The 21,882-nt window shown below is 43.8% G+C and overlaps 1 protein-coding gene across 1 annotated transcript; it reads right to left on the reverse strand.

Annotated features, from left to right (window-relative positions):
* Nucleotides 1–460: 460 nt before the first annotated feature.
* LOC145351335 (NACHT, LRR and PYD domains-containing protein 12-like) lies at nucleotides 461–14,930 on the reverse strand. The gene is made up of 8 exons (XM_080200955.1): nucleotides 14,753–14,930; nucleotides 14,114–14,280; nucleotides 13,691–13,862; nucleotides 13,435–13,500; nucleotides 11,896–12,006; nucleotides 10,027–11,767; nucleotides 2,335–2,496; nucleotides 461–611 (listed from the first exon to the last, which is right to left on the reverse strand). Exons 1-8 carry the CDS (start codon nucleotides 14,928–14,930, stop codon nucleotides 461–463), a joined length of 2,748 nt encoding a protein of 915 aa, XP_080057081.1.
* Nucleotides 14,931–21,882: the final 6,952 nt, after the last annotated feature.

Raw genomic sequence — 21,882 nt, forward strand, 5'->3', positions numbered from 1 at the left:
TCTATGTGCATAACATCCATTGCCCTAACCTTATCAATCATCTTCGTCACTTCATCAAAAAACAGGTCAAATTAGTGAGGCATGACCTCCCCTTTACAAAACCAAGTTGTCTCTCGCTTAGACGCCACTAATTTCCAATTGGGAGTAAATTCTGTTTTGCAGAATCCTCTCAAACATTTTCCTTTCTACTGATGTAAGGCTCACTGGCCTGTAATTACTATCTCCAAACACTTTCCCAAATTCATCATCCATCAAGCCCTTCCTTTAATGGATACTGGCTCAAAGTAATCATTTAATACTTCACCAAATCCCTGTGGCTCCACGAATAGATTCCTCCCCTCTCCTTGCGTGGCCAACCCTATCCCTGGCTACCCTCTTCTCTTTACATATCTATAAAGAGCCGTGGGATTTTCCTTAGCCTTGCTGACTAATGACTTTTCATGTCCCCTTGAAGCCCTCCTTATTCTTTGCTTAGGATTTTTGTACGTTTGTTGTATTCTAATCGTGCTTTGTGTATTCCCAGTCTCCTAGCTTCATTTTTCTTTTTGACTGGTCTCACAACATTTCTCTTTATCCAAGGTTCCCAAAGCTTGCCACACTGATCCTTCATGCTAAAAGGAATGTGCCAGTCCTGAAATCCTATCAACTCACACTTGAAAGCCTCCTACATGCCAATTGTTGATTTGGCCTCACACATCGGTCCCCAATATACATTCTTCAGTCCCTGCTAGTATTGTTGTAATGAGTCTTTTCCCAATTTAGCACCTTAAATTGGGGGCTGCACTTATCTTCATCCATCAGCTTTTGCCTTAAAGCTTACTGAATTGTGGTCACTGTTTCTGAACTGCTTCCCTATTGGATCGTCGATCTTCTGGCCAGGCTTATTTCTCAATACCAGGTCCTGTACGGCCCCTTCCCTAGTTGAACTACAGACATACTGCGTCAAGAAGCCCTCCTGGATGCCCCTTATAAACTCTGCCCCATCCACGCACTAGCACTAAGTAGTCAATATAGGCGAACTTAAAGTCGCCCGCCATTATATCCTTTCCAGTTTTACACCTTGCCAAAATCTGCCTCAATATCTGTACCTCTATCTTTGGCTCTTGGGCGACCTATTGTAAAACCTTGTCGTTGTGACTGCATCCTTCCTTTTCCTGAACTCTATCCATATTGCCTCGCTGTATGAGCCTTTAGAGGTATCTTCCCGCAGTGCAGCTGTCATATTATCCTTAACCAGTAGCGCAACTCCCCTGCCTTTTTTCCATCCCTCTCTATCCAGTCTGAAACACCTGTATCCTGGAACGTTAATCTGCCAGCCCTTTCCTTCCCTTGAACAAGTCTCTGCAATAGCACCAACATTGTATTTCCAAATATGCATCCAATCTCTAAGTTAATGTGCATTGCTTGTTACACTTCTCGCATTTAAACAAATGCACTTCCGTCCACCAGACCTCTTTTATTAGCAACCACACTCTGCCTACTCTGTATCTGAGTCTTAATGGCCCTACTCTCTGGTTTCCCAGCATAATTTCCCATTGAGCAGTTGTTCACGAAAATGTGAATGAAAAAAAAAGCTGCATTTTTCATTTGAGAAGGTACTAAATGAACGTCACGTCTTTACATGGTTATTAAGCTTCAGTTAGACGAGTACTGCGAGTCCTTCCCTGGATTGATGTAATGCCCTAAGGATCTTTTTCTCTTCTCCGCTGAATTGATTCCAGCTCAACCTTGAACAACGTTTGAGAAGGAAACACAATGTTAAAAGATTGGAAGGTTGTTCGAAACTCTAAGTTTTCTTATTTCACTTCAATCAATGGCCTTCAATACTTTAAACACCTCAGTAATATTCCCCCCTTCAGCCTTCTGTGTTCTGATCAAAACAGTTCCCGCCTAACTAGCCTTGTTTCTTCGCTGAAACGCTTTAGCTCATGCCGTGTCCTTGTGAATCTGTTCTGTAGCCTCTTCTGTGTGATCACATCCTTTACAACAACCAGAACTGCACAGAATACTCTAGCTGTAGGCTAGCAAGAGATTGTTGTTGGTGTTATTGCAGGCCCACCAAAACACCCCTGCTTTCATCCTCTATGCTCCAGCTAATGAAAGCAGATGTCCCATATGTCAACTTCACTATCTGATCTATCTGCCCTGTTGCCTTCCGGGATCTACAGGCACACCTATCTGTACCTGCACTTCCTGGCATTCATCGTGTACTCCCTTCACTTGATGATGCATCATCTCACACTTTACTGATTTGAATTATATTCCCCTGTCTTCTGGCCAAATGGGCACCCTATCTATATCATCCTGTTAGTAAAACTTAACAGAAATACTTACGAGATTTTTTGCAGAGTGATGCAGGATCGTATCAGTCGACAGAAGGGTGCACCAGTTCGGAAGCGATTTCGCTGCAGATCCAATTCTCTTAGCGACTGGTTGACGGCGACAGCTGCAGCTAGCGTCTCGGCACAATTGTCTGTAAGTCCATTGATGTTCAGCCTATAGCGGATTATATATTATATAGTATATAAATATAAATACATTGTCTTACCAAAACTGGAACAGGAGACGCATTGCACCTGTACGACCTATGCAGAACCCTTCTGCAAGAGTGGACAATCATCAAGGGCATCGAGTCATATTAAGCTCACATTAAGGTGAATCATGTACATCACATCACCTTTTCAAAGTCTTGAACATCTATGCAGCTGACGTAGTCGGTGAAGTTATTTGACCAACAGTCAATATTTTTACAATTTGTTGTGTGAAGAAACAAACCAAGTTCTTGAAATAAAGTCTATATTATTAAAGGGCAGTAATTTGTTTTCAGTCCACTTCAAGCATGTTGACATAACTCTGAAGTTTCGGAATGGGGAAAGAAAATCAGAATGAACTTTGTAGAATTATCAATTAAGAGGCAGTGAAAACTCCATGTTAAGACGCTGTTGATTAACAATCAACGCATGATAATTGATCTACACTGATCGCTTCATGCCGCGTTTAATAATTCTAAGCAACCGCCACAGACCACATTTAAGCTTAGAGACAACATTCTCAAACTCCATCCAATATCCCAGGAATTATCGCATTGGAATTCTACTGTTTCTGCAGACTAAAGCCAACGTCCCAGGAACCAAAGCTCCATACGGCCTTCGATACCAAAGGAGTTGCATCTCAGTGCGACTTTAAAATCTTGCCCACACATTGCTACCCTTCCCCGGAAATTCCAGGAACAACATCTTTGGAAAAACTGCAATAGCTCTGTAGCTCTGGAATATCTTTTTCGTAGGCTGTCTGGGGCTTCTGAAAATCCTTTGCCATACTGCCATTAGGTTCTCAAACTTCTCATGCCTTCAAATTCCAGTATTGCTTCTTATGTCACAAGATGCTTTCCTTATACTGTATCTACTACTTCGGGCATTATTTCTCATCCAACCAAAGCCCCAAGAGAAGCGTTTCTCTTCGACTTAGAGGGAGCAGCTTGCAAGCCATCAACTGAGCGAAACGTATGGGAATAGGGTGAGAATGATCTCACCAAATTGATCTGGTTTGCATTAATTTTACCCTTTGTGCGCACAGTTTTGCTCACGTCAAGTGCAAACTGGATGAATTAAAGTGGACATTAATTCATGTTTGGACGGAGGCCAGGAAAGGGATGAACTGTTATGTTGTATCTGTTGCTATGGATGACCGCTACTTCAAGTCAACTAATGCTTGCTAACATTCAGGGTGCACAGCGGCACATTGTCTAGCACTGCTCCCTTACAGCGCCAGAGACTCTGGTTCGATTCCGTTATTGGGTCACTATGTGGAGTTTACACTTTCTCCCCCTCTCTAAGTGTGTTTTCTGATCCCTCCACCACCCCCCCCCACCCCGCCCCCACCCAACATCAAAATCCGAATGTTTATAGGTGGAGAAAAATTGGCCATGCCAAATTGTACCTTACTGTCCAAGAAAGTGAAGGATTAGCTTTGCATTAGCAATGGTGGTAGGGAGGGTCGGTGCAGACTCAATGGACCGAGTGGCCTCTCTGTACAGTGGCGCTTCTATGTTTCAATGGTTGTTGCATCCAACATCGCGACATTTCGTTGGAAATGTTGAGTGAATATTACCTTTCTTTGAAGTAATATTTGTCATTCTATTATGAAACAGAATGCATATGTATTGACTTCCCTGTATATTAATTCAATGAGTTCCATTGCAGTCTTCAATGTTTTGTGTCAGTCACTCAAGTCAACATAGATAATTTGTTCAATTATTTGAATTATCTAAGTTCGAGACAAAGTTATGCTCAGTAAGGCATCAATGATGATACTTACTCCAGGATTCCGATTTTACAGTCTGATTTCCTGAGACAGAGAGAGAGAATCTCCATGCCCGAGTCCGTCAGATTATTAGAAAGGAGCCTAAGAATGGAAGCAGCAATTTATTTAGACGGATCTGAGGTTATTCACTTTGAGAACTGCCAAGAAATCCTCCTAACAAATTAATCATTGAAATGATTTCTGGACAGCTGCATAATGTTCAAAAAATGTCAGAATGTATTAGGAACATATCAGAGCGGCTCTTCCAAGTAAGTTTAGCAGACTGCAGTCGCAAATGATGGAGGAAGCTCAGTAAATATAAAATTTATATATATATATATATAATCGTAGGGATGGCTTGGAGTATTGTCATTGGAATACAGCTGAAAATTTTGTTTTTTTTTGAGCGAGGCAGATGTTGAAATTTACTTAACAATTGTTGCATATTCGTCCGCAAAAGAAAATCAATAAATAATTTCAGATTCAAGTAAGGTAAAAAAAAATCCCAAGTATTATGAAGCATGGGTTGGAGATGGGTGGATATAGGAGATTGTTTTAAATAAGGGTCATTAGCATCGGAGCGTCTCTGGTAATGTAAATGGGTGCGGTATGATAATAATGTTTTTCTCTTTTCATTCACGCGTTTTAAGTCGGTTCACCTCGTGTCCAACGAGGGGCATACAAGCGATGGGTCGTACTGAGGCTGCTCTTGGTTGTTCGAGATTGGCCTAGTGCTTCATGTCGTCAGTGTGTGCCTAAACTGGACAACATACCGGGCAAGACGACAGCTCAGTGACTATCGCTGATTGCTGTGCAGACACATGGATTTGGGCCGGTGTCTGTGGGAGTTTGCGCACTCTCCCCGTGCTTGCGTGGGTTTTGACAGGGTGCTCCGGTTTCCTCCCAGACTCCAAAGATGTGCTATTAGGCTGATTGGCAGGAATAAATTGTCCCTAAATCAGTTTCCCTCAACCTGCATGGCGATAAAACATTAGACAGGGGTCGCGGGTGGAGAGGTGTTGAGATGGCGGCGCGGGCTCGTTGGGCCGAAGGGCCTGTTTCCTGGGCTGATTTTGTTCTTTGTTCTTTGTTCTTATACAGACATTTTGACTCCAAATTGTGTACAGTAGATAACGCGTACAGTGTGTTTGATACAATGCGTGAAGCCATTCCATCTTAATAGATCCAGAGCGCTTCAGGATTACGCACATTATTTAGATCAGGTCTTACTGTCATAATGTCAGCAAGTGGGCCCCAGAGGACAAAGGAAAATCGTCACAGACATCCTAAAAGCCTTCCTGAAAAAGATGCAATATCCCGAGCGACAAGTGAGAATCTCTGGCCCATGACCACCAAAAATGGAGAAGAAGCATCCGGAAAGGAGTTGAACACTTATAGTTTCATCGATGCAAGAAAGCTGAGGCCGAGCGTTCATAGCGAAGGGGCGCTTGGCAATACTGGCATCACAACCAGCTTCTCCTCCAACCACTGCACACCCTGCCAAGAAGTGTAACTGAACATTGCGCATTGAACCCCACGATTATCTAAGCACTCATTTGCAAGACATCCGCTAACACGTCTAGAGTCTCCCACCCTCCCCCTCCTCTAACCTAAAACAAAAGAGCAAGTAAGCTTTCTTTTTTTTCGTTTATTCCTCTAACTTAAGGGGGCGAGGGAATACCAGGCCATTTTTTTTTCTCTTTATCTTGAGGGAATGGCAGGAAAGGCAGTGCAATGTCCCTCCTGCAGGATGTTTGAGGTGAGGGACGCGGTTAGTGTCCCTGCTGTTTTCACCTCTGGGAAGTGCATCCATCTGCAGCTCCTCAAAAACCGCGTTAGGGAAACTGGAGCTGGAGCTGGTTGAACTTTGGATCATTCAGGATGCAGAGGTGATCATAGATAAAAGCTTCAGGGTTTGGATACTCCGAAGAATGAAAATAGATAGTGACGGTGAGAGGGGCTGGAAGGAAGCAGCCACTGCGGGGACCCCCTGTGGTTGTTCCCCTCATCCAGTGGATAGTGTTGAGGGGGACGACCAACGAGTGATGAGCCACAGAGACCAGATCTCCAGCACTGAGTCCATCCCGGTGTCTCAGAAGGGAAGGGAGGAGAGCAGGAGAGCAATAGTAATTGGGGACGCAATGGTTAGAGGGACAGATAGGAGGTTCTGATGCAGCAAAAGAGACTCGCGGATGATATGTTGCCTCCCGGGTGCAAAGGTTCTTGATGTCTGGGACCGTGTTTTCAAGATCCTTAATGGGGAGGGGGATCAGTCGCAGGTCGTGGTGCATATTGGTAGAAACGACGACGGTAGGAGAAGGGATAGGGATTTAAAACAGGAATTTAGGGAGCTAGGATGGAAGCTGAGATCCAGGACAAAGCATGTTGTCATCTCTGGCCTGTTGCCGGTGCCATGTGCGAGTGAGTTTAGGAACAGGGAGAGAGTGCAGATAAACATGTAGCTGCAGGGATAGTGTATGGGAGAGGGTTTCATTGACTTGGATAATTGGAGCACATTTTGGGGAAGGTGGGACCAGGACATTCTGGGGAAGGTGGGTTTGCACCTGAACCAAAGGGCAAGCAATATCCTGGGAGGGAAATTTGCTGCGGTTCTTCTTGAGGGGGGGGGAGGGGGTGGTTAAACTAACTTATCAGGGAGGTTGGAAAATGAGCTGTAGCCCAAAAGCCAGTGTTGAGGATCGTGAGGTACTGAGGCAGGTTTCAAGGTTGCAGGAGTGTACAGGCAGGCAGGCTGGTGGGTTGAAGTGTATCTACTTTAATGCAAAAAACATCAGGAATAAGATAGGTGAACTTGGAGTGTGGATTGGTACTTGGGGCCACGATGTTGTGAGCATTATGGAGACATGGTTAGAAGAGGGACAGGAATGGTTGTTGGCAGTTCTGGGGTATAGATCTTTCAATAAGAGTAGGGGAGATGGTAAAAGAGGTGGAGGAGTAGCATTGTTAATCAAGAATAGTTTAACGGCTGTTGAAAGGCATTTCGAGGGTGATCTTACTGAGGTAATATGGGCTGAAGTTGGAAATAGGAAAGGAGCGGTCACGTTGTTAGGAGTTTTCTATAGGCCCCCAAATAGTAATAGAGGTGCGGAGGAGGAAATGGCAAAGCAGATTATTGATAGGAATGGAGGCCACGGGGTAGTTATCATGGGTGACTTTAACTTTCCTAATATTGATTGGAACCTTTATAGGTCGAATAGTTCAGATGGGACACTTTCTGTACAATGTGTGCAGGAGGGTTTCCTGACACAGCATGTGGGTAATCTGACAAGAGGTGGGGCCGCATTGGACTTGGTACTGGGCAATGAACCGGGTCAAGTGTTAGATGTGTTTGTGGGAGAGTACTTTGCAGATAGTGGCCCCAATTCGGTGTCCTTCATTATTGCAATGGAGAGGGATAGGGTCACAGGGCAGGGCAAGGGTTATAATTGGGGCAGGGGTAATTAGGCAAGAATTAGGGAGCATAAGATGGGAACAGAAACTATGGGCACAAACGAAAAGTGGAACTTTTCCAAGGGACAAATACTGCTTGTCCTTGATAGGATGTCCCTGGCAGGCAGGGAGGAAATGGCCGAGTGAGGGAACCGTAGTTCACAGAGGAAGTTGAATGTGTTGTCAAGAAGAAAAAGGAAGTGTATGTAAGGACGGAAAACAAGCTCCAGTTGGGTCACTTGAGAGTTACAAGGTAGTTAGGAATGAGTTAAGGACTTAGGAGAGCTAAAAGGGGGCATGGAAGTCGTTAGTGGGTCGGATAAAAGAAAACCCCAAGGCTTTTTACTCTTCCACGAGAAATAAAAGAATGACCAGGGTGAGGTTAGGGCCAGTCAAGGATAATAGTGGGAAATTGTACATGGAGTCAGAAGAGATAGGTGAGGCTTTTCTTCCGCGTTCAGTAAGGAGAGGGGCCATGTTTTTGAGGATGAGTGTGTGATACAGGCAGAAATGATGGAGGAGGTGTGTGTTCTGAGCAAAGATTTGTTAGCGATTTTGAAAAACCTGAGGGCCGATAAGTCTCCTGGGCCAGATAGGATACACCCCAAGATACTTTGGGAGGCAAGGGAAGAGACTGAGGAGCCTTTAGCTTTGATCTTTGGGTCCTCACTGTCCACAGGGACTGTGCCAGAGGACTGGAGAATGGCGAATGTTGTTCCTCTCTTCAGAAAAGGGATTCGGAATGACCCTGGTAATTATAGGCAAGTTAGTCTTACGTTGGTGATTGGTAACTAATGGAAAGGGCCCTGAAAGAAAGGATTTATAACCATTTAGAAAGATGCGGTTTAATCGGGGATAGCCAACATAGTTTCGTGAGGAGTAAGTCCTGTCTTACAAATTTGATTGAATTCTTTGATGAGGTAACTAACTGTGTAGACGAAGGTAGAACAGTTGATGTTGTATACATGGATTTTAGTACAGCGTTTGATAAGATTCCCCATGGTAGGCTCATGAAGAAAGTGAGGAGGTGTGGGACAGAAGGACATTTTGCCAATTGAATAAGTAACTGGCTGTCTCATAGACGACAGAGGGTGGTGGTGGAGGAAAAAGTTTCAGATTGGAGGCCAGTTACCAGCGGTGTACCACAGGGATCAGTGCTGGGTCTTCTGCTATTTGTGATTTTTATCAGTGACTTGGAAGGGGGGGCTGAAGGGTGGGTTAGTAAATTTGCTGATGACACCAAGATTGGTGGAGTAGTGGATGAGATGAAGGGTTTTTGTAGGCTGCAAAGAGACATTGAAAGGATGTAGAGCTGGGCAGAAAAGTGGCAGATGGAGTTTAACACTGATAAGTGCGAGGCGATTCATTTTGGTAGGACAAACTTGAATGTGGATTACAGGGTCAAAGGTCGGGTTCTGAGGGATATGGAGGAACAGAGAGATCTTGGGGTTCATACAAACAGATCTCTGAAGGTTGCCACTCAAGTGGATAGAGCTGTGAAGAAGGTTTATTGTGTGTTAGCGTTTATTAACAGGGGGTTTGAGTTTAAGAGCCATGGGGGTATGCTGCAACTATACTGGACCTTGGTGAGACCACATTTGGAATATTGTGTGCCGTTCTGGTCACCTCACTATAGGAAGGATGTGGAAGCGTTGGAGAGAGTGCAGAGGAGATTTACCAGGATGCTGCTTGGTTTGAAGTGTAGGTCTTATGAGGAAAGGTTGAGGGAGCTGGGACTTTTCTCCAGAGAGAATGAGAGAACTGCAATATAGTAGTCTCCCCCAAGTCACGGATGCATTGTATATGCAGTGACTCAGGACACAGAGAATTGCTTTATTACTAATTTTGTATTTTTAATGTTTTGAACCCAAGCTTTTGGCTCCAGCTAGAGGTGCCTGCTCTTTAAACAAAGAACCAACCTCGCTGATGAGTTCTGCTGAACTCAGTTTCTCGAAGATGTGCAAATTTCACTCGAATAACCATATGACTATCATATCATTCTACTCTAATGTAGGGATATTAGATCCAGCGCCCTTTCATTCAACCTATTTATTTTCCCTTACACATTGGTTTCTTTCCATAAATCATTTTTTTTCCATTAGGGATACGGGAAGTTAGCCAGGAGTAGCTGAAATCGGTCATGGGCCTTGTCTACTGTGTACACCAACACAACACGATGTGGATTGCAGTTTAATAACAATCAACAGCGACACGGCTTGTATTGTGTTGAAAATCTGAACATATTACATACCCCCTTGTTTTAAGAACATGTACCTGAGTATCTTGCATTTGTGCAGAATGGGAGCGAGCCGGTGAATCCCTTCAGTTTGTATGAAGCAGTAGTTCAGATCCAGCTCCTCTATGGTGTCACAGGAACCCAAGACAGTCGCAAGCACAAAGCAATCTACGGGATTCAGACGTATTGCCTTTGATTCACTGCTGTGACCCAGTTTAACGGTCAGGCTGCCGTCACCTATGAACCGGGATATCTTATCCTGCGATTCGAACACATAGTGGAAAATGTTCATGAGATTCCTTCTATCCTTTTTGCTGTGTGCACTTAAGAGCTGGGATTGGACCTTCTGTGTTAGCCAGACCTTCACTTGGCACTTGACCTCGTATTGGAAATCACCCAGGAACTTAACCAGCGGCTGGGATGTGCAGGGAGCGGAGAGGCCCACAATGAAGCGGAAAAAAATGTCAAATCGCCCATCATCCCTACTGTCGGCTTGCTCCAGCAGCTCAGCCAAATTTGCCGGAGCCGTCCTCAAGTAGGGTGAGAGGGCGGCGAGATACTCCTGGACGGTGAGGTGGATGAATGTATACACCGCGTTGGTGACGGAGTAGTCTCTCTCCAGAATTTCCATCATGAACCCAGAGATGAACTGGGAAGGTTGGAGCTGGTGCTGACTGAAGTGGTTTTGATTGAACACGATGGTCTTACTTGAGACTCCCTCGAAGGCCATCTCGCCCGTCTTGAGTAAAATATCGCGCCGGTTCTCGACTTCTCGGGAGTGATTGTTCAAAACGTTGCAAATGTAATTTGAGAAGAGCTGAGTGATGGTTCGGGGGAGTTGCTGTCCGGCTTGAGGGCTTGACACGAGGGGAGCCAACGAGCAGCAGAGGATCCAGCAGTACGATGGGTTGTAGCACATGGTATACAGGATGTCGTTCTGCTCAACCTGGCGGAACACATCCTCCGCAACGTCTGTAGAACCATAGAATTTGTGAAAGTATTCCCTTCTCTCCTTCGCGAAGAAGCCCAAGATTTCAGCCCAGAGGTTAACCTCAGATTTCTCCAACCATTCAAGTGCATGCGGTCGGCTGGTGATCAACACCGAACAATCCTTCAAGAGTTTCTGCTGTACTAAACAGCGGACAATGTCAGCCAGCTCACAGCGACATTCAGGATCGAAGCATACCCGCTCCGCTTCCATGCATTGGCAACTCTCCTTAAAATCGATGTTGACCCTGAACTCGTCCAAACCATCGAAGATGATGAGTAAACTGTGGGGATTATCCCACAGACGCTGGATCGATCCCTCCAGGTACGGATATGACTTCAGGATCAATTCCTTCAGGCTCGTCTTCCCTCTGAGGATATTCAGGTCCCGAAACTTGAAATGAAACACGAAGTCAAACTGAGGGTACATTTCTCCAGCCGCCCAATCGTGGACGATCTTCAGTATCATCGTGGTTTTGCCGATGCCCGCCACCCCGCTGACTACCGCGGTGCCCCCCAGGCTGCTCTTGCCGAAGCAATCTCTGAACAGTTGGTGAATGCGGATTTTCTCCAGCTCGTCCCGGACCAGTTTCCTTTGCCACTCCTCGTGGTCCCTACCCCTGGACCACAGCTCGTGTTCCAGGAGTCTTCTCTCACGGACGTTGGCAACCACTATCAGTTCAGTGTATCTTTCCGATAGACAGAATGTTTGGGTCTGCTTCTCTTGAATGTCGTTCACCAGCAATCTCTCATTTTCTGCGCGAAGATGATTTCGATGCTCCTCTTGAACACCTTTAAGAGGAATTAATGATATTAGCAACGTTGACATTAAAAAAAAAGAGTAACATGTCCAACCTTGATACCAGTGGATTACCATGATTTAGTTTGGAGGACAGATTAAGAAGAGAATTTTCCATTACCGGGGGTAGGGGATGGGGCTGGGGCCTGATCCCGAATTGGAAGCACTGGAAATCTCGCGAGAAATAGTCGATTTCGAATCCCTATTTTCCGCGTAATTACGGCGGGAGCGCCTGGGAAAAATAAGCAGACAGTGGGGGTAAAGGAGTGGGTGTCTTCCCACTGTCGTCCCGTTTTTTTTTTGCTATCTCTGGCCCTCATTATCCGAGGCACCGGAAGATTCCTCCCACAGGAAAGTCCTGAAAGTCCAACACAATGTTGCCCTTCCGGCGGCCACATGAAAGCAAATTTTCGTACTCCCTCTGCTTTTACGGATCTGGGTGCAGCTGCTTGGCGAAGCTACTTTTAGGTTTTAGTGGCAACCTCGGTACAGTGGATGCACGTATGTAGAATTTTGTGTTAAGCCAAATATCCGTTCACTTCTGCGGGATCAGAGAAGCCCATCGCTGTGAACGGCCGGAAATTTCCGGCCATGGGCTGAAATTAAATTAAAAAGTGTCTGGGGAATTGCCTTTGTGTTTAAATGTGACGCTCAGAAACACTTTGCAGCATTTTTCAATCGTTTTGTACAGTTCTTCAGCCTCTTGAGGCAGTCCCCCTGAGTGGGCAAAAAACAAACTCCAGAGCACATCCTCCCTTTACTCCCACCGCGCTCTTCCCACCCTCCTGGACGGTGGTCGGGCTTTCGTGCAGTGCGATTCATACTGGCTGTCCGTTAGCTATCCGTCCGTTTCTCGCCCGCTTCCTGTTCCACTGAATGCGCTGGACGGGCGAAAAAAAAATGTCCCAAATTTGTAGTACTATGGGACGTTGTAGTTTCGACATCCATCGGATAAAATTAAACACATAATCTAAATGGCATTTAAGAATGCTCGTCATGGACAATGTTGCTGTGAGACTTGCCATATCTCTGATGGGTCTTTAAAACAAAATCCATTCATTGAACAAAAATCTTACCGAATGGAGGGGTGGCGCAGTGGTCAGCACTGCTTCCGCACAGCGCCAGGGACCTTGGCTCGATTCCGAACCTGGGTGATTGTCTGCGTTCCTCCTGCGTCTGGGTCTTTCAGGGAATGGGTGCAAATGCGATGGGCCGTATGGTCTCTCTTGCACCGATTTGGGATGCCATGGGTCTATGCTTCAGTGGTTGCATGCCGTCACTGGCAAGGCGACATTTTTTTGCCCAATCTGAGTGGTTTACTTAAAGGGCAGTTAAAGGTTTACTGCAGCACTGTGGACCTGGAGTCACATATGTTCCAGAGTAGATAGACAGCAGGTTTCATTCCCCCCAAAAATATTAGTGAAGCAGATGTTCCTAACTTTTTTTTCACAACGGTCGCTAACATTTTTATGCCCACAAATATTGCAATACAGTGAGGGCTGTATTTAAATCCCACCAGCAACCTTGCTGTGTGTCGTCCTCAAAAACAATAATGTGCGAACTATAGGTCTTTCCTTCCATTCATATTAATTTCCCATCCTCCAATCTCATTTTCTTTCCTCTTCTCCTTCTCATTTATTCTCAGTATAATCATTCTTACCTTCCAGATCTTGAGACACTTTCGATTCCACCGTGCTGAGGATAGTTTCCTTCGGTAGACCCAAACCTGTAAACATTTTTTTTTCAGTCATTAGTGCAAAGACAATAAATGTGAATAAATGGGAGATAGATGTTGGCCTAACCAGCGACTTCCACATTCCATGAGTGATTACAAAATAAAATCTATCAATATCGGTGACCAAATAAATGTTGTCATTGCATTGAACTGCACATGTAAGGACATATTTATACAGCACCTTTCTCGTATATATCTGTTAATATGTTTTTCACTTTGGGTTTGACGTCCCGGAATTTCACGAAGGTAACCCACATAGCTCTTCCTGACTGAGCACCGTGATCCATGACAGTGTTGAAAAACTGCTTGGAAGCCTCCGATCTGTCTCCAGTGTCTGCCATACTCTTGATAACCTGCGACCAAACACATACAACGTTGTTTTCACATCTTTGTCACTCCGGTAGTATTAGTAATTGCCCTGATTCATACATCATTACGTCTGATTTGTTTTCATTTCAAGACTTTAAGTAAAACAATATTTTAATTTACTGTAAACGGGTGAAGGGTGAGATATATGTTTTCTCCTTTAGATTGTCTCATTCATAGGCGTGCCTTAAACAAGCATAAGTGTTCCCCTAATTGAAGTTTTGAGCGAGCAGCGTACCTGGTGTTCCTTCTCGGTGAGCATGTTTTCCTGCAGTAACGCTAAACTAACAATTTCCACAAATCCTTCAATTGCTTCTTCCAATCTCTGGCGGTAGAATTTAGTAACCTTGTACAACTGGCGGTCACTGTAACTTGCCAGGATTTCAATTATTGAGGGGTCAATGTCTGCAAACAAACCACACTATGTAGTATCACAAAACTTATGGAGAGATATCTAATTTACATACGTAACACAGGTTCAGAAACTAAAAAAAATGCTCTACATTTTCTCTAAATTGCCATATATTTGTAAGCATGCGGACAAAAACCAGCTATTTGCGCACGTTCCTTCCTTTCACCACGTTCCACGATAAGCAGCAATTAATAGGAGGAGGCTAACAATTGTTCATACCAATGACATACGGCATAGTGTAAAGTAAAAGCTGAATGCGTTGATAGAGTAAAATGACCTGGGTCTATACGTCTTTCAGTAAAAGGTTACGAAGCTGAATGCGTTGCTGGAGCAACAAGGCCTTTGTATATACGCTTCTCAATAACATGAAAAATCAACAAATTTAACAAAGGAAATATGAGATGACACCTTCTAGTGGATCTCTTTAACTAAGACAAAATGGCAAAGGAAACTTCACTTAATTACACCAAGAAAGTCTTCGCGGTGGTGATGATGCACCCCAGCATCCATGGTGCCTAGGTTGCAGACATTGAATGGAACACATGGATACTGCGTTCTCCCTCCCTTGGGCCACCCGGCCGTGGATGTATCTGCGGTACAGAGGCAGGCTTTTATGCCGATCGACACCCTCGACTGCCTCCATCTGTTAACGACCAATTTGGCTAGGCCCAGGAGAAGGCCCGGAAGGAGGTCATCCCACTCCCGGCACTGAGTGACCGGTTTTGGTCTGTGCATCAGTCATTCCAGTTTGCAGGACAGATTGAGAGTGCGGTTAATGAAAGACTCAGCATCCTGGGAATTATTACTTGGGGCATAAATTATAAGAACAAGGAGGTTAGGTAGTACTTGTGGAAGAGAATAGAGCAGCCTCATTTGGAATTCTGCATCCATGTCTAGGAAACAGGAATTAATAAAGAGATTCGTTCATTAAAGTGGGTGAAGATATATGTTGAAGAGAATGTTTCTGGGAATGCATAACTCGCTTTTTAAAGACAGATTGGAGAAGTTTGGAACGTTTTTTATGGAAAAGAACTGATAGGAGTTTTGATAGAGTTACTGAGAAGAATGAGGGAAACAGACCAGAATAAATGGAGTTAAACTGATCACATGTATTTCATGATCCAAAAGGAAAGGGCACAAATTGAAAATAATTAGCAATAGAAGCAAAATTGAGATTTGTTCTTTCATATAGCGAATGGTTACGGTCCGCCTGGGATCTTGGTGGGAGCAGATTAAATCAAAGCAATGAAAAGGAAATTTAAATCTTCTCTGAAAGGAAGAATGTGAGTTATGGGGGAAAAGTAGATGAATGGCACTGATTGCATTCCTTATTCAAAATGTTGGTGCAGATACGTTAGGCCAAATGCCTCTTTCTGCAATATAACAATTCTAAAAATCTGTGATTATCTTTGCTGTTCTTGCGCCATGAAAAAGAAAGAAGTTGACTTCAAGTCCAATATGCTGCATTTGTTAGCCAATCTCTCGTGTGGCACTTTATCAAGTACCTTCTTAAAATCCAGAGAAGCCTCACCAATGCTGCCGTTTAATCATGCTTCTCTGTTAACTGCTGCAAATAGCAATTCTTGTTTCATCTAAACATTTCAGAGGCAATGTTAACATTGTTTTTGTGACGGCAAGTTAACTAAAATGATTGCCTTTGGAGATTGCCAGAACAGACGGCAGGTCAGAAGGTTACCAATGTTCCTGAAATGGAGATAGAGTGGACGATTCCATCCTTAGGTTTAGATTTGACATAGGCATGGACAAGGAACAATCTAAAGCAGGATAATTATTTGTACGAAAACCAACTTCGATGGGACAAGGATGTATCCGAGTTGAATGATTTGGAATCAAATATTGGAAGAGAAGACAGTGAATGAAAACTGGGATGCATTCAATGATACAGTCTTACATGCACCGAAATTATATATTCACTTGAAAGGGAAATGCACGGCACATAAACCCAGGACTTCGTGGATGACAAGAGGGAAAGAGACAAAGTTGAGAAGAAAGAAGTTTGCATGTGGCAGTTGTTAGGTAGAACATATGATGGAGATTCGGGGTGAACATAGAATGACCAGAAGGGAATTGGCCAAAAAGACTAAGAAGAAAAGCAAGTAAGTAGAATGAAAAGAGACGAGAAACTAACATATAACGAAATCCGGGTATCCTCTAAAAGCATGTAACTGTACAGGGGAGGTGAAGGAGAGAATAGGGTCAATTTGGGATCAAAACATTGAGTCAGCGGAAATACACGAGGTGTTAAACAAAGAAAGTTTTTGCATCGGTCTTTACAAAGAAAGAGGATTGTACCCAGGCTCAAGTGAGAGAGGAAGTAACTGGTAACCTAGCAGAATTTATACTGGAGCAATGGGATCTTGTAAATGTTATAATTGCATTCAGATCATGAGATGGTAGGGCATGATTAATTTCATGCAAGTGGACTAACTAAGGGGAGTGGCAGTGCAGATTTCAAAGATACTGGTGATAACCTTCCAGCCTCCCTTAAGGTCAGTCGTGGTGGAAGGGGCTATTGAATAGCAAACGTTAGACCCTTGTTCAAAAAGTGGCACAAATACCGGTCTTCTATAAGGCCATAAGACATTGGTGCAGAATTAGGCTACTCTGCCCATCGAGTCTGCTCCATCGAGTCAATCGTGGTTGATGTTTTACTCATCCCTATTCTCCTGTCTTTTCCTCATAACTCCTCATCCTCTTATTAATCTAATTAAAGAAGCTATCTATCTCTGCCTTAAAGACACCCAATGACCTGACCTCCACAGCATTCTGCGGCAAAGAGTTCAACAAATTCACCACCCTCTGGCTGAAGAAATTCCTCCTCAGCTCTGTTTTAAAGTATTGTCCCTTTCGCTTGATGTTGTGCCCTCTAGTTCTAGTGTTTTTTTTTTCATACCAGTGGAAACATTCTTTCCACTCTAGCCAGGCCTCACAATATCCTGCAAGTTTCAATAAGATCGCCCCTCATCCTTCTAAACTCCATTGAGAACAGACCCAGAATCCTCAACCGTTCCTCATTCCAGAGATCATTCTTGTGAGTCTCCTCTCAGCCCTTCCCAAGGCCAGCAGATCATTCGTAATATATGGAGCCCAAAACTGCTCACAAAACTCCAAATCGTGTCTGACCAGAGATTATAAAGCTTCAGAGACACATCCCTGCTCTTGCATTCTAGTCCTCTCGACATGAGTGCAACATTGCATTTGCCTTCCTAACTGCTGACTGAACCTGCTCATTAGCCTTAAGAGAATCTTGAACAAGGACTCCCATGTCCCTTTGCGCTTCTGATTTCCTAAGAATTTTCCCATTTAGAAAATAGTCTGTCTCCATTCCTCCTTCCAAATGCATTATCACACACTTTCCCACATTGTATTCCATCTGTCATCTCTTTGTCCATTCTCGTAACGTGTCCAAGTCCTTCTGCAGCCTCCCTGCTTCCTCAATACTACCTCGCTCTTTACATATCTTTGTACCATCTGCAAACTTAGCAACAGTGCCTTCAGTTCCTTGTTCCAGATCGTTAATGTATATTCTGAAAATTGTGGTCCCAGAACTGACCCCTAAGGCACCGGCTCCCTCTCTGAGAAAGACCCCTTTATCCCCATTCTGTACCCTCTGCCATTCAGACAATCCTCTCCCCATGCCAGGATCTTACCCTTAACACCATGGGCACTTAACTTATTGTACAGTCTCCTATGTAGCACTTTGTCAAAGGCCTTCTGGAAACTAAACACATCACGTCTACAGGTTCTCTTTTATCTAACTTCCTTGTTACCTCCGCAAAGAAGTCTAACAGATTTGTCAAATATGACCTCCCATTGACAAAGCCATACTGACTCAGTCATACTTTGCCATGCACATCCAAGTACTACGCGATCTCATCTTTAATAATGGACTCTAAAATCATGCCAATGACTGAAGTCAGACAAACCAGTCTGAAATTTTGCCTACTGCCTCCCTTCCTTCTTAAACAGTGGTGTTAAATTAGCTACCTTCCAGTTCGCGGGCACCCTCCCTGCCTCCAGTGACTCCTGAAGGATCATCACCAATGTCTCCACAATTTTTTCAGCTATCTCTTTGCGGACTTTACCATAAATGGCAGAGAACTTTATGTAAACTATGGTCTGGGCAAAATCAATAGACGTTTAGAGAAGTTCAAGATACGTTAGGAAGCCAGCCTGGAATCATAACGGCAAAATCGTGTTTACATAACTTGTTGGAATTGTTGAAACAAAGGTAATAGCTAATTTTAATGTGGACAGTGCTTTTGATGCGGTATGCATTTTTTTAAACAATCAATGTCAAATATACAGTGCCATGAAATATGACTGTGGGAAACAAATTTATCTCATGGAAGAAAGGGGAAAATATGAACTTGTTACAAAAGTGGACTCTCTCTCTGCACAGATGCTGGTCAGACCTGTTGAGGTTTTCCAAAATGTTCTAATTTTTTTTCAGATTAGAGTCGAGGTATGGTAGATGGAGTTTAATTTAAATAATTGCGAGGTGTTGCATTTTGATCATGCAAACCAGGGCCGGGTCTTGAGGGGTGTTGTCAAACAGAAAGATGTAATGGTGCAGGTACATAGTTCCTTGAAAGTGGCGCCAAAGGTGGGCAAAATGATGAAAAGTCGTTTGATTCATTTGCCTTAGTAGGTCAGAGAATCGTGTGCACGAATTGGGACGTTTTGTTGTAACTGTGCAAGGCATTGTTAAAGTCACACATGGAATACTGTATACCATTCTGGTCGCCATGCTTTAGGAAGGATGTTAAAAGGTTTACAAGATTTAAACGGGACTGGAAGGCTTGAATTATCAGGCGAGACTGAATATGCAAGGACTTTATTCCCTGGAGCATAGGAGGATGAGGGGTGACCTTACAAAGTTTTATAGAATCATGAGGAGCATGGATAAGGTGAATAGCCATAGTCTTTTCCACGACGTTGGGGTGTCCAGAACTATAAGGCATAGGTTAGAAGTGAGAGGGAAAATTTTAAAATGAACCTATGGCAAACCTTTTACACAGATGATGGTGAGCATATGGAATGAGTTGCCAGAGGAGGTGGTAGAGGCGAGTACAATTACGATATCTAAAATGCATTTCGATAGGTACATGAATGGGAATGGTTTAGAGGGATATGGACTAAACGCAGGCAAATGGGACTAGTTCAGTTTAGGAAGCCTGTTCGAGTTGGGCCCAAGGGCCTGTGTCCATCTAGGAGAAATAGATTTTGCTCTCATCTAAAGGAGACCACTCCCTCAAACCAACTTCATTGACCATCTGTTAAATTGGTGGATGAATCTCTTCTATCTCAATCATAAATGCAGCGAGCCAGGAAATGCATTTGCCAGCATCTCGACAAAGCATAATCATATAGTAAGTCATCGTCCTACCTGGGAAACTGTTAAGGATATCGCTTTCTGTAGAGCTTTTAACTTGACAACAGTTAGATGACTCGTTTCTGTTGGGCGGACCTGAACTCTGCGGGCCAATTGGATTGTGTTCACCTGCAGCATTTCTCAGCAATCCGCTGGTTCCGCGGGAGAAACATTGTGTGGGGTAATTTTTTTCACGTTTTTCCTGTGTCTTGCCACGTTGTTCATCGTTCGGCATGCTGTCCGAAACGAGACAAGGTTGTGTAGCAATGTCTTTTTTAGCGAAGCTTCCATGGATTGGCATATTAGCTGTCTGAGCATCCAACTCGTTTGCATGTTGACTGTTCAATTCCAAGCTGCCCGGCCAACTGCACCTAACCATTCGGGGACTTTTGTTCGTGGCAATTTGTTCGCGATGCAATGTAAACTTTTTACTCGTTGCATTTCCCATTTTATTTAGAGATATATAATATATATATATATACATATATTTCCCTGTTTGGAATCAAGGCAGATTATTATTCAAATGCACAAGTTTATGTGACAGTCTTGTTCTGTTCTGGGTTTGCAACCATATATTAAAATTCGTGTCTCTTCAGAATAAGGTCACAACTCTCTACTTCTTATCTGATCCTCTCCAGCTGAGACGGTTCAGAAATTACATTAAAATTTAAAACAACAGAGATGAGGTGGGATTACATTTTGATCTATTAAAGAAGGACTTTCGAAAGTGGTGCTCAATTAGTCTTGTGAACTGTACCAAATAAATTAATGGCATATTTATGCTCAGACGCGACGAAATAACTGCCCAGGTAATTTGCATTACATTACAGCAGATAGAACCAGAAACTCAAATCAGCACATGGGTCACTTCAGTAGGCTATGTTGCATGAACATACGTTCGCATTCCGAGGATAGAGAGAGAATTAAAAAAAAACTGGAAGCTAGTTAAGGGCTGGAGTGATTTTGCCGGCCCTTCAGTCATTAACAGATCCAGATCTCATCGGCTTAGGGTAAAGCATGCACTCTCAGGAATCCATTGCCTGTGTAACACCCATTAACTCATGTTTGCAGATCTACCGAGCAACGACAACAAAGCTATAAAGAAACGAAAAACACATTGCCGGCCAACCAAGAAGAAATGGGTGGGGTGTGTTTGTCTCGGGAGGTGAGGTTGGTATGGGGATAGGGAAGTGGGGCAGCATTTCAGGGAGAGATCTGTTCCATCAGAATTTTAGAATCGGATTTAACTTAAGTTTTCTTTTGAATGGACATTTCACAATTTCAGCATTCAGTTGAGGAAAATATATACACTTTACTTTTGAAAAGTTAGCAATTGGCAAACCTAACATTATGTTCCCCAGTTCCAATCCAAATCCATGACAAGCCACAGAATGTACATTATCACAGGTTATACATGTTCTATTTAAATCACCAGTCTGAGGACAGAATAAAACAAGCAACAGACAACAGTATTTCTTTTTCCTAAGAAAACGCACGTTAATAACTCGATTCCATTTCAATACAGCGCTAGTGTTAACAATGAACAATGTGCATTCAAACTTGGCCGTCACATGCACATTCTATTCCATTACGTACAGTTAGGTACCTTCAGCTCTGAACTATCTCAGTACCACAGCTTCTGCCCCTGCCCCTTCTGTGAAGGAACGCGGAGCAGGAGATGTCTCCGTCTTAGCGCCTCCGCCAATATCTATTAGGCTGAAACCATGCAGGCACACAAGGGTCGGGGGCGGCGAGTGTTTCATGGAGCGGTGGGGTAGGATAGAACTGAATCGTACCCTCGCTGTTAGGCGAAATACCGCCGATTCCACTGAGTGTGGATTAGCAGACTGTTTTTAACTCTCGGTGCCCGAGCCCCTGAAAATAAGGAACTTCTGAGAATCGGAAAAATGCTGCTATTCTGCGCCAAGAAACCCTTCGTTCCGCGGCCAACTGCTATCTTGATTTTTTTTTCAGCTCCGCTGAAAGTTCATTGTGGATGGGGGCTTAACATGAGATTGAAAGAAAACCACAGCCGTTAGCAATAACGGTCTGTTCTCGGCAACTATCTGTGTCGCAAAGAATTGCCACTGTACCGATTCACAAATCCAACGCACGGTGAGGGGTAAAACTGTTCACAGGACTATAAAACCAACGAGGGCGGCGTGAGAGTGCACTAAGATACGTGTACGCTGAATACAAA

This window comes from Carcharhinus amblyrhynchos, chromosome 13 (assembly GCF_965287045.1).
Source record: "Carcharhinus amblyrhynchos chromosome 13, sCarAmb.v2.hapA, whole genome shotgun sequence".
NCBI classification, from domain to species: Eukaryota; Metazoa; Chordata; class Chondrichthyes; order Carcharhiniformes; family Carcharhinidae; genus Carcharhinus; species Carcharhinus amblyrhynchos.